The sequence below is a fragment of the Megascapheus bottae genome, chromosome 17 (assembly GCF_031878675.1).
Source record: "Megascapheus bottae isolate mThoBot1 chromosome 17, mThoBot2.hap1, whole genome shotgun sequence".
Classification (NCBI taxonomy): Eukaryota; Metazoa; Chordata; class Mammalia; order Rodentia; family Geomyidae; genus Megascapheus; species Megascapheus bottae.
This window is the reverse complement of record NC_143525.1, coordinates 10754360-10766770: the sequence shown is the minus strand read 5'-3', so window position 1 is coordinate 10766770 and position 12411 is coordinate 10754360. Positions and strand designations below refer to the sequence as shown.

The 12411-nt window shown below is 44.9% G+C and overlaps 1 protein-coding gene across 5 annotated transcripts in view; it reads right to left on the bottom strand.

Moving 5' to 3' along the window:
• The window catches only part of Myh10 (myosin heavy chain 10), a 130369-nt gene that overhangs the window by 34938 nt on the left and 83020 nt on the right, over window positions 1-12411 (bottom strand). For 3 of the 5 annotated variants that reach the window (XM_090349580.1, XM_090349581.1, XM_090349583.1), the window contains 2 exons: window positions 12037-12151; window positions 8625-8687 (listed from right to left, as the gene is read on the bottom strand). In XM_090349580.1, the coding sequence (XP_090205706.1) occupies window positions 8625-8687; window positions 12037-12151 (178 nt within the window). The remainder of the gene's footprint in view (window positions 1-8624; window positions 8688-12036; window positions 12152-12411) is intronic. The other 2 variants (XM_090349582.1, XM_090349584.1) reach the window with 1 other exon arrangement.

Here is a 12411-nt window from a genome sequence, read left to right as displayed (position 1 = left end):
ACAAATGATAAGAAGAGCCATATAGGTAAGGCAGTCCGCATATCTACACACTCACTGCACAAGCCGTGAACTAACAGCCACACACTTATATGGCAGGAGATCGCCGTGCTGTGAGCCCCAACACCCCACACCCACAGACGCCCTCTGCCGAGCTACGTTCAGAATCCACTGTGCTAACATTCTGCCCCTGAGGTTTGCAGTTTTTTGGTACATGGAAGATTGCTGGCTGGCATTATTGATACACAAACAGATACTATGAGACATCTCCAAATAGGAAATGGCTCATAAAATAACACAAAAATACGTCACTATAGAAATCTACTCAGGGATTCGTGACCAGAGTTCTCTCTGGCAGGCATTAGATTTTAGTAAGAAAAGTCACTGGAATTTTAGGAACCAATACAGGCAGATTTAGAGTACATCAGCTTGCTTTTGAATAATGTGGGAATTTCAAGCTGTCTGTTTAAAAGCACACATTAGCTGGGCACTGGTGACTCATGCCTATAATCCTAACAAGTCAGGGGGCTGAGAGATCTGAGGATCTTGGTTTGAAGTCAGCCCAGGTATAAACGTTGGTGAGACTATTATCTCCAATGAATCACCAAAAAGCTAGAAGTGTAACTGTGGCACAATGGTAAAGCACCAGCCTTGAGTGAAAAAGCTAAGAGACAACTCCCAGATCCTGTGTTCAAGCCTCATTATTAGCACACACACAAAGGCACATATTCAAGGGCAAAAACACGAAAAGTAGCACGCTTTATTTTCCTACATGGACAATGGTTAAACCTTGCAGACATTCCTCCATTAGTCAAGCAGCTGATATTTTCTTACATTTTCAACACAGACATAACATTTCAATGAGGTTTTATAAACAGTGCACCAGCAACTAGCATTAGTGCATAACCACATTTAGTGCATAATGTGCGCATGCTCTCATTGGAAAAGCTATTAAATGAATGCAACACGCTGCTGAAACTCCTCTGATTCTCATGAAGCATATGGGGGACCTGGCACTGAGTGACAGGCTTTGTGTGCAGAATCTCCATTAGGGTTTTTTTTTTTTTTTTTTTTTTTTGCCAGTCCTGGGCTTAAGCTCAGGGCCTGAGCACTGTCCTTGGATTTTTCTCAAGGCTAGAGCTCTACCACTTGAGCCTTAGCACCACTTCCGACTTTTTCTAAGTATGTGGTACCAAGGAATCGAACCCTGGTATTCGTGCATGCTAGGCAAGCACTCTATCACTAGGCCAAACTCCTGGCCTCAATTGGGGTTTTTGCAGAAGAGAAAGCCATGGACCCCGGGAGGCAAGATACCTATTAGATTAGGCCGATCTGGAATGAAGGTTAAAGAACAAAGAAGAGCCACGTGGCTTCCAGACCCACACATGCAAACTGTGCTACAGCTGTTCCGGTGAGCCTCCAGATGCAAAGGTGGAGTGTCAAAGCTACTCTTTGGGGTTGGACATAGTCTGTCTACCCTCTTTCTTGAGCCTTCAGTTTTTCTCCTCTTTACTCATTCCAGCAAAAATCAGCACCTCCTATGAACAATGCATTTTCCTTGACCCTGTATCTGCTCTGCTCATTTCTTGTTTGGTCTTTGGGCCCAGGTGCTTTCAGGAATACTGGGTTTGAAATCCAGGCCCTGTATATGTTAAACCTTTTTTTTTTTTTTTTTTAAATTTTTGCCCGTCCTGGGCTTGAACTCAGGGCCTGAGCCCTGTCTTTGGGCTTTCTCAAGGCTAGAGCTCTACCACTTGAGCCATAGCACCACTTCTGGCCGTTTCTATGTATGTGGTATCTAGGAATCAAAAGCAGGTCTTTGTGCATGCTAGGCAGGCACTCTACCACTAGGTCACCTGTACATGTTAAGTAGGTGCTCTACCACTGGAATTACTCTGTCAGTCAGAGCCAGTGATTCACACACTCCACATCTTCCCCACTCTCTCCCAGTGTGCAGCAACTGGCCTCCAGCCCATCGCCTCCTTGCTGCCCAGGACATCATGAGCAATTTCACCAGGGCTCATTTCACTTGGCCTTGGTGACTATCGCTTCAGCCTTCTATTTCTTTACTTTTTTTTTTTTTTTAAATTAGGTTCAAGACTGGTACTCAAACTCAGTACCTGATACTTTTGCTCATTGGCTTATTTTCTACCAGCTGAACTCCAGCCAGGGTTGGTTGGTTCATTTGTTAATTTATTCATTCACGGCTGCATTCTAAAACCTCTTTCCACTACTGGCTTTTAAAAACGAACCTTAACTTCCCTGATACTTTATCTGCTTCTAGTTCCATCAGTCTCAATCTGTGGTGACTTCTCTCCCACGTTTCCTACATACATCATGGCACATTCTTGAGACCCAAATTCACTTGAAATCTTTCTGGACTATGTCAAGATACCAGCATAGACACTGGCCTTTTGACTTCCTCAGGCCACATTCTCAGCGAAGTGATGTCACTCAGAACTCTGCATTCACCTAACCACTCTTCAAATCCACAATTCTCTTCCATCAGGAAGTCACAAAGATGTCTCTGCCTTCTAAATACTCTTGTGAAATGCTCAGCCTGCTGGCTTTCACTCTACTTTAAATACCTGCTCCCAGCATTCTGTCAGGCCTTAACATGCTCCACACAGATATGTATAGACATTAAGTACACATAGATTATAAGTAGCAGAAATGCACTGAAAGAAAGGAAAATGACAGTAGAGAATTTTTGGAAGAAGTGTCATTTAATACATGATGGCCTGTCTAATGCCAGTTAGTGGCAGCAGCAGAGTGAGGTTGGGAAAGGGGGCAAGGTCAGTGACAAGGTCAGGCTTCTCAAGACATGATGGCAGAATGAGCAGAGTGAACAGAGGGGCACCAAAGAGAAGGACAGACGAGATTCGAGGCACATTTTGGTGGGAGGATCTACTTGGTTTTAAAATTACTTAAGATATAGAAAGTAAACTAGAATAACTTTTAGAATTCTGTCTTGAACAACTGAGAGGCTGGAGGGTGAGGTCATGGGAAAGGTGGGGGAGAAGTGGGTTTGGGTGTATATGGGGGGCCTGTGAGGCAAGGTGGGGAGACTCTGAGGAGACAGCTGAAGGCTGCAGTCTGCTGCTGAGAAGCCTGAGAAGGACTAAGAATTTGGGGGCTGACAACTGATAGATAACACTGAAAGCTACAGGCCTGGTGAGCTACCAAAAGGGAGATCAAGAATAGATGAGGGCCTGGGATCAAGGCCAGGGAGCCCAGTGGAGGAGGAGCCAAGTTGCCAATAAGGGGACAGACATAATAAAATGGAGACTAGTCTCTACCTCTGCTCCCTGCCTGTTTTTCCTGGTCACTTCCATCTGGAAGCCTAGAGTGACCTCAATTCCTCTCTCAGACCCAGCTGTCTCTTAACTGAACAAGCCAAATTTCACAATGTGTTTTGCTCCATTCCTTTTAGCCACTGCCCTGGTTTGGGCCCTGGCTTCAGCTTCACTTCACCTTCTGCCCTTGCTGTCGGCTTCTTTCCACACACACCTGTGTCTCCGTGTAATGATTAACAGTCATTTCTAAAAGACAAAAAAACTAAGCCTTAGACTCCTGGAATTCCTCCCCTGCCTATCACATATAGTCCAGACATCAGCCTAGCAACAAATTCTGCCCAGAGAGTGAGAAACACCTTCCACCCATGAGCCACTAGGGGTGAAGAGTGGGGTGGGATTTCCCAACAAGGCCAGGAGGCCTGCTTCACAGGGATACAGATATCTGGAACACCTCCAGGTGTCCCTGCTGGCATCTCTCTTGTCTCTTTTCACACACCCGGACTGGATACATTTTCCTGAAGGCACAATGATTTCACACTTCATCCAGTTCTCTCTGCCCGCCCCCTCCAGGCAAACCCTTCATCACTTGTAAGTCTTCATTCCTTTGCTTAAATACTTTGGGGTATTGCAAGGCTCTGGTCCCCACACTGCCTACAATGAATGCTGAAGAGGCCTCCCTGGGGTTCAAATCCCAGTGCTCAAGTCCTGTGCATCTTCTCTGTTCCACTGGGTCTCCCAGAGATCCTGCTCCTGTGGGCTCCTTCTGACTCCTCATCACCAGCTCTGATCACCTTTCAGGGCTAGAGCACAGCGCCCAGCACACTGGAGGAACTCAAAGGTGACCAAATGAACAAATTACCACCGAACAAAAGGAGAAAAAGAGTGCCATGCTTGATTTATAGAGATCCAAGTTTACTGGATCTGATTGTCCTAAGTCAAGCTGTTCTGTAACACCACAGGCTGTACTGTCCAAATTATCAAAATTATAATCATGAATGTGGTCTTCAAATTTAATTTTAATAAGGGCAATCCAAAGCCAAATGTTCGGACTAAAAAAATCATGCTGTGAACTTTAAGTTGTTTTTAAAACTTAAAATTCAGACTTAAATTCCACCAAGGAGCAAAATGGTCTCACGTGTAACAGAGAAACAACTTGGGGAAATTCATTAAATGATTTGGGCCATATGGATTTCAATTAAAAGAAAAAAAAAAATCAATACCCAGAAAAAGTTCCATTTTAGAAGAGGATTTTCTTGTGGAGATGGGTAGAGTGGAAAGCAGAGCAAGGCCAGGAGCACAAACCTAGCAGCAATGTGGAGTGAACTGAGTGGCTTCACTGGGGCCTCATGAGGCTCCTAGCCTCAGTTTCCCTGCCACAGGCTAAGTGCATAGAGCTGGGTTAGAGCTGTGGTGAGCACTGAAATCCGTTGCTTGGGTCCCCTGAAGCCTGCAAAGAATTGAAAGTATTCTTCAATAACAACTTTTATTAATAAGTTGATTATGTTTGTTTCCTTGGGTCAGTGCTGGGGCTTGAACTCAGGGCCTGGGCACTGTCCCCTTAGCTTTTTTTGTTCAAGGCTGATGTTCTAACACTTGACCCACTACTCCACTTTTGGCTTTTTGCTTGTTATTGCCATGGAAGTTTGTATAAGGGATCATCCTATCTAATAGCGGAATTTTTAACTGGCCCTTCTTGCAGAGACAAAGAAGAGAAACATGAGATTTTTATGTTTTCAAAACTTGCCTCCAGGGGCCGGCAGTTTGCCCTAGTGGTAGAGTGCTTGCCTAGCATGCACGAAGACCCAGGTTTGATTCCACAGTACCACATTCATAAAAAGCCGGAAATGGTGCTGAGGCTCAAGTGGTAGAGCTCTAGCCTTGAGAAAGCCCAAGGACAGTGCTCAGGCCCTGAGCTCAAGCCCAGGACTGGCAAAAAAGAAAAAAAAAATCTGCCTCCACCAATATATGAACTGTTAACCTTTCTGAAGTACTAAAGGCAGAACTACAGACATTTACCCTATTAAAATAGTCAGAAGCCAAGAGGGAAGACATGGCTTCACTGTTAATTTACCTCCAGCCAGTGATGGCTAAAGTGATGGTCCACACCCCTCTAGCCTGTGTCAGGCATCAACAGGTTGACACCATTCCACTTTAACACAGACAAAAATGTTATTAACAGTTAAGAACAGATTTGGAAACAAGTCTAACTGCTGTAAGCTCCTAGACACAATCTCAATGTCAGTTTGTCCCTGCAATATCTACACAGTTATTACAAGTTAATGACCATTCTCTAATTTGTTGCAGGAACCAATACCTCACAATAGTTGCTTTTGCATATTGGAGCTTTAAACAAAGGTTCCAGGTAGTTCAGAGGCTGACAAGAGTCATGTGATTTAAGGAGAAAGCAGACTTCCTTACCCCGAGCACTAAGCATTGGGTTGACAACCTGTATGGCATCGCTTCTCCTCTTCTGGAAGCCTTCCACCCTCCCCCACGCGCCTGCAATGCATACATCCTGCCCGTGACTACTTATCAGTTGGACCTGGGCACCCTATAAATAAAAGTGAACTTGCATTAAATGAAATCTAAGGACATGGACATGGACGGAGTGATTTTGCTCTCATAATTACAACAGCTGCAGCAGCTGCGTGCAGAGCAACTGCAACCCTCCCATGCACCAGGTGCAGGTTCCTGAGGCATTCTCCCAGTGCCAAGAGCCACTGTCCCCACCTGACCTCAGCCAGCCCAGCTGCAGGGTGGCCCAATTGCTATTTCTACGTCTCAGTAAGAGTCACGAGAGAAAGGAGAACACACTGCCACAGCCAAAGCTTTCGTCCATCCAAGATGATGACACTTTAATAAAATAGATACGGAAGGAAGAGGTTCTTGAGTTCCATCGGAAACCTGGAGTGTTTCAAATCAGAAAGCTAGGATCCCCCTTTTCTCCCTTCTCCCCTGTACTCATCGTTCCAAGCTTTGGAAGCTTCTCTCTACCACAATCACATGTTTATCCTCGAAAGCTTTAAGTGCTTTATAGGATGAATGGCCGGGGTCCATGCTAGCTTTGTATGATGACCACTTTTCGATGCCACCATTGGTCAGCCTTGTCACAAGCAATCACCACCTGGAGCCCCAGAAACTCCTTCATCCTCTGCATTCTGAGAAGACACTGAAAACACCAATGTCCTGCTTCCACATTTCAGCGCTGTAAATTTCCCTGGAGGCTCTTGAACACAAATGCATACTGAAGGAAGATTTTGCCACAGTAGGAACAGGGCTGTTTCCAAAGACCACTATTTAGCTCATGGTAGATGAGAAGTAGAGACTGAGACTCTTGATACCTGGCTCAGTCAAGGAACACAATCAAATATAGTAGGAGAATAGAACCAGGGCCATGGTGAGAATTTGGTGTGTGTGGTGAGCAAGCTTACTTCTGGCCTGTATATGGGAATGAAGCCATCCTAGAGGGGCTCTCTACTGGATCTTACACGGAACTATCCGGTGGGTCACAGCTCCACAGGAAAGAAATCTGTGCTTCAGGGGATGGAAGGGTCATGGCAGAGGGAAGCTGGGGTGTGTGAAACCTGGGTGTGGGATTGCTGCCCACCCTCTTACCTACCCATTTAGCAATTTCCTTGCACATGCTATGCCTCCCTTGTGCCAGAGGTTGGGAAAACATGAGCAATAACTCGAGCCTGTAATCCTAGCTACTTAGGAGGCTGAGATCTAAGGATCTTAGTTTGAATTAAACCTGCGCAGGAAAGTCTGTGAGACTCTTATCTCCAGTTAGCCAGCAAAATGTTAAAAGTGGAACTGTTGCTCAAGTAGTAGAGTGCCATTTTTTTTTTTTTTTTTGGTGCCAGTTTTGGGGCTTTCTCAAGGCTAGAGCTCCACCACTTGAGCCACAGATCCACTTCTGGCTTTTTTCTATGTATGTGGTACCAAGGAATTGAACCTGGGTCTTCGTGCACTCTACCACTAGGCCAAACTCCCGACCTAGAGTGCCAATCTTTAGTGAAAAAGCTCAGGGACAGCATCAGTTCAGGAGAGAGAGAGAGAGAGAGAGAGAGAGAGAGAGAGAGAGAGAGAGAGACAGACAGACAGACAGACAGACACAGAGACAGACAGACAGACACAGAGAGAGACTGACTCTCATACTCTGGAATTCTCCTACAAGATTAGAAATCCAAAATTTAATATTCATATAACAAATGGAGAATATCCAAAGATCAAACACTAACCTGACAAAGCGTAAGTCCTAGGTAGATTATACTATGATACTAGCCTAGCTTGGCTTCTCCCCTTCCTAGGGATCCCAGCGCCAAAAAGCACTGAGTAAGAAGCGTTCTTCCTTTAGATTTCTACATTTTCGTTCTAGCTTCAACTTCTTTGCACCATCTCCTTTCCCCTCCCACTCTCCCACTCCTTGTTTGCAATCAGAGCTGAGAGCAGGAATCTTGTATTGGATTTTTAATAGGTGCTTTCTTTTCAGTAATCTGTAAATTAACTACTGAGATGGATTCGGATCTCACCATTATCACGTTCCAAAATTTGTAAAGGAAATTTAATTTTCTGTTCCAGTTTCACCAAACAACTGGAAAACTGGAAGTTTCTGTCATATATTGGGCTTTGTGGGCATTCTGCCAGGTTTTTAAAACAGAACTAAGGATTCAGACAGCAAAGCAGACACATCTGGAACTCAATTTCAAATCCAAAGTATAAATGTGAACAACACTCCTGTCTTAGCCTTGAGTTGCACATATCAAGCCTGGAAGACAGCGCTGGGCTCCAGCTGGACGTTCAGACAAGCGTCCCAGTTGTAAACACAGGTGTCATGATGACACCAGTATGCCTGAGGTAAATCCATCATTATTTTGTTCACACGGTGGTAGTGACTTGAAGAGAAAACAACTCTTTGGCATTCCCTAAGGGTTGAAAATTTTAAAGTGACTTGAAAACAGAGGAGATGTCATTTAGCAGGTCAACTCGGAACAAATTTCCCTGGCAGACTGTGTATCAAAATGACATTATTGGAAAAGGTAGTGGCATACCTTTTACTGTGCAATGCTCTAAGTGCTGTGCATAAATAAGAAGCAATGTGTAGGCAGTAGCAATCGATTGTCTGTGCACCCAAACAGTTGCCTTGAAGTAGAATAAAATGGAGCATGAAATGGGAGGTTCATGCAGGCCTATGAGCAAAATGAGAACAGAAACCCACAAATCAACACCCTCCCGCCTCCCAGTGGGCCCTGCCCACCCCAGGCCCCCAAGCTGGTCCTGTGGCAATAAGACCTTTCTGGTCTGGAGGACCTATAGGCTGCATACATTCACCTGGTGGCTCATGAAGACCAGAAACACTGTCATAGAAAGAAGCTCTCTGAATATTCTGAATCTCTAAAGCAGAGAAACAGTGAAAACAGGAAGACAGAAGAGCAAATACACAAACACTTCAGTTAGTGTGAGACACATGTGACATCACAAGTAAACTCTGAAATGGGGCTACAAGAAGTAACTAATGCAGGGCAGATCCCATGCAAATATTACTGTTTAGAAAATCTGCATACTTGGATAACGTTCTTTATAAAGTAAATTTAGACTGGTTTCAAAGGATATTCTCCACTGCAGGTGCAAGCATCATATCATATGATATCGATGTTAAAGAACTACCCAGGAGAGTGCAGAATGGCATTTAAGAGCAATGAGGTACCAGTTAATTCATCTCGCAATCAGTAAACCAAAGAAAGACTGCAATTAAGTTAGAGCATTGATTTTACTGTCAGAAATCCATGCTGTTGGGAGAATTTATCTCCAGGATAGATTTTGGAAACACAATTTACTTCAAATACAAATTACTACAAGATTGGTAACGATCATTAAGGAAAATGAAACTCAGTTCTATTGTAGCAAACTGTTAAAAGAACTTTAAACCCTAAGAAAAATGACCATCTCACTCATGAAAACACCCAAGGAGGCATACTTATACGAAAATGTCATCTTTAGGACTTTTTTTCCTATTGGTTTTATCAAGTGGCAAGAAGTTCTGTGCAGCTGGGACTGAGATTCCAAAAATCTCTTTGCAAAAAGTGGGGCACTATAAATCTCTAGGGCAGGGCTGCCACCTACATGTCTTATTCCTTCTGGTTTGGCTTTGAGAAAATGGTGAAACCCTAACACACACTGCATTTTAACCCCAAATATTTTATGCTGAAAACAGTGTACCCTACCTGTCAGGCAACCATGTACAAGCATCATGTATTCATTTTTGCCTTTACATTTCAATGGCTAAGAATAGAGGAAAATGACATGTTTTGCCAGGGTCATTTTTGTTTTCCTAGGGACAAAGCTCCATGGTCTCAAGAGAACTTGACATCTCAAGTGAGCAGTGATGAGTCAAACCTGGTCCAACTTCTGTGTCTGTAGCTGAACTTTCATATGAAAGTCCCAGTCCTCAAATGGAAACATAAAGTACTGGCTCTCTACCTGCCTCTACCCCTTCATCTTGTGTGACCTGAGGTCCGTTATCACTAAGATTCAATCAACTGTCCACTGAGGCCGATGGGACTTGCTGCTCACAGTGGAATCATCAGGGGAGCAAACAAGGTTGGCTCCAGAGCAGAAGCTGCCAGGGGTCCTAACAACAACGAGAGCATCTGCTGTCCTAACTGGTGGCAGCCACGGTCTGCAGCAAAGCCAGGCCTGACACAGGGCTATGCACACCGTGGAGCCTGAAGGTCAGAACTGCAAACAAAGTGCAGACACACAGGGCTGACTGAAGGAGCTTAGCAAGGCTGTGTGGGCAAATAAATGGCTCTCTTACTTTTCCAGAACCTTGGCCCACTGTTGGTCTGGCACTTTCTATGTGTTCTGGGCCCTGCCCCCTCAGCCCAGATGAGTGAGCTTATGCAGATCTTTTTGCCAGCAGATGTTGCAGGTGTGGCCAGAATGCAAAACACTCCTAAGTTAGTGCTGAAAACATGAAGCCCAGCACTCAGTTTAAACTTTCATCCTTCAATCCAAAAAGTCAATGTTGTCAGGGTGAAATTGATTGGAATATCCTGCACACGTGTAGAAATGAAACAACCAACACCTCTGCACAACTAATGCAAGGTAACTAAAAACAGACAAAAAGAAATTGGTATTGTCTTTGAAGACAAAGACATCTCCCTCCTCCTTTCTGATGTTTTAGCACCCCCAAGAAAGAGTAGGCCATCTTCCATCGCACATCCCTAGTCTCATTCTGTGCCACTCACACCGCACTCATCACGGATTCCCCTGGCACTCAGTGCCACCCCACCTCCACTGTGCTCTCAGACCTGGACAGTGTGATAGAAAGAGGTGCTCAGGGAGCCTGTGCGCACCTGTGTCCTACATCACAATGGAATGGACCCTCTGGAATGGCAATTATGATGACTGATGTCCCCTGCTCTGCTCTCTTTGGGAGCCGTTTCCCACCTGCAGTGAGGACTCCCACTGCTGCTATTTCCTTGTAATGGCCTAAACTCAATCCTGTTTCCTGCTCCATGCTCTCAGTCCCAGCCACACAGTATGGGGCAGCTTTACTCAAAAGGCTTCCCCAAGTCTAGGGCCCAGGCTTCTTTCTTTGCCCTTGGGTAGCACCCTCCATGAAAGCAATCAACGCATGCAACACTGTGCACTCAGGAGCATTTAAAAGAACAAAAATGAAAAGCTCCTGTTTTACATGTTGGAGAGTGAATCATTCTCCCCTTGTCCAATGTGGACGTGTCCCGGGACATATCCAGTCAGCGGGCAGAGCACCGACTCCTGCAGGCTTCCTTCAACGCATGCTTGATGTACACAGACATTCCTGGGATGCTTTTGCTCTAATGGCCTGAACAAAACCCTCTCTTTTCTGAATTCTGTGCTTCTTTCCCTCCATTTCTGAGAAGATAGCCAAATGATTCGGTTTTGAAATGCTACAGAGAAAGCCAAAGGGAGCCAGTCATGAACAAGGCCTGGCCTTTGGGTCAAGGCCTAGGCAGACACAGTTGTGGGGCTGAGATCAGACGATGCAGCCTAAGCCAAGCAAAGAGGTGCAAGAGAAGCAGGATAAAGCTAAAGAGGTGGAAGAGAAGCAGCAGAACTAAACTCTAGGAGGAAATGGTTCCTATTATGTGTAGAGACATGCAGGAGGCTTATTTTCCTGTTGTTAGTAAAGTCTAGTCTACAAGAAACATCACCAAAGTACTCTCCCTGAGATACAAGTATGTGAAAGAACTTGGAGGCCTAATGGAGATAGAAGCAACTGGTTTATATGCAAAGAACTGGAGAGTTCATTTACCAGCCACTGTGTGTGTGTGTGTGTGTGTGTGTGTGTGTGTGTGTGTGTGTGTGTGTGTGTGTGAGAGAGAGAGAGAGAGAGAGAGAGAGAGAGAGAGAGAGAGAGAGAGAGAGAGAGAGAGAGAGAGAGAGAGAGAGAGAGAACTGCACTGTCACAGGGGCCTAAGGCATGGTGTAGCTCTGTAGCTCTTTGTGGCTGAGTTTGGAACGTTTCCCCACTCCCCACTCCATCTGACCAGAGGGCAGATGTCTTTCTCACCCCATCTATTCTCAAAATGGTTAACCTCTGATATCATGGCAGCCCTGCTCTAGGGAAAGAAAGATTTTTAAAAAGAATACACACACACACACACACACACACACACACACACAATGTATTTAAGAAAATCGTAGCTGTTAACTCTAAATGATGCCAGCAATGTTTAATTACAAAACATACTCTTACCATCCTTCCAAAGCTCGGCGACAAATCTGTCTGACGACTGGTGCAGAAGGGTAGCCACGTTGTCGTTCAGGGGGTCCATGTTCTTCATCAGCCACTCGTCTGCTTTGTAGTCCACCTACCCCACACCCGGCCGTGGGGTGAGATGGAGAACAGAAAACCAGACACAAAACTGAAACATCTTAAGCCTGAATCGCTTTCCTCACATCAGCCTGGCTTGCCTCGGAACAGCAGGCATTTGTAATGTACATTATATTTAAGCATATGTAAATAAATGGTTTTCCAACATGAACTTAGGGTGTTGTACTCTCACTTGGCTTTTTTGTTTTTGCTAAAGGCTGGCACTCTACCACTTGAGCTCTAGCTCCCCTTCCAGCT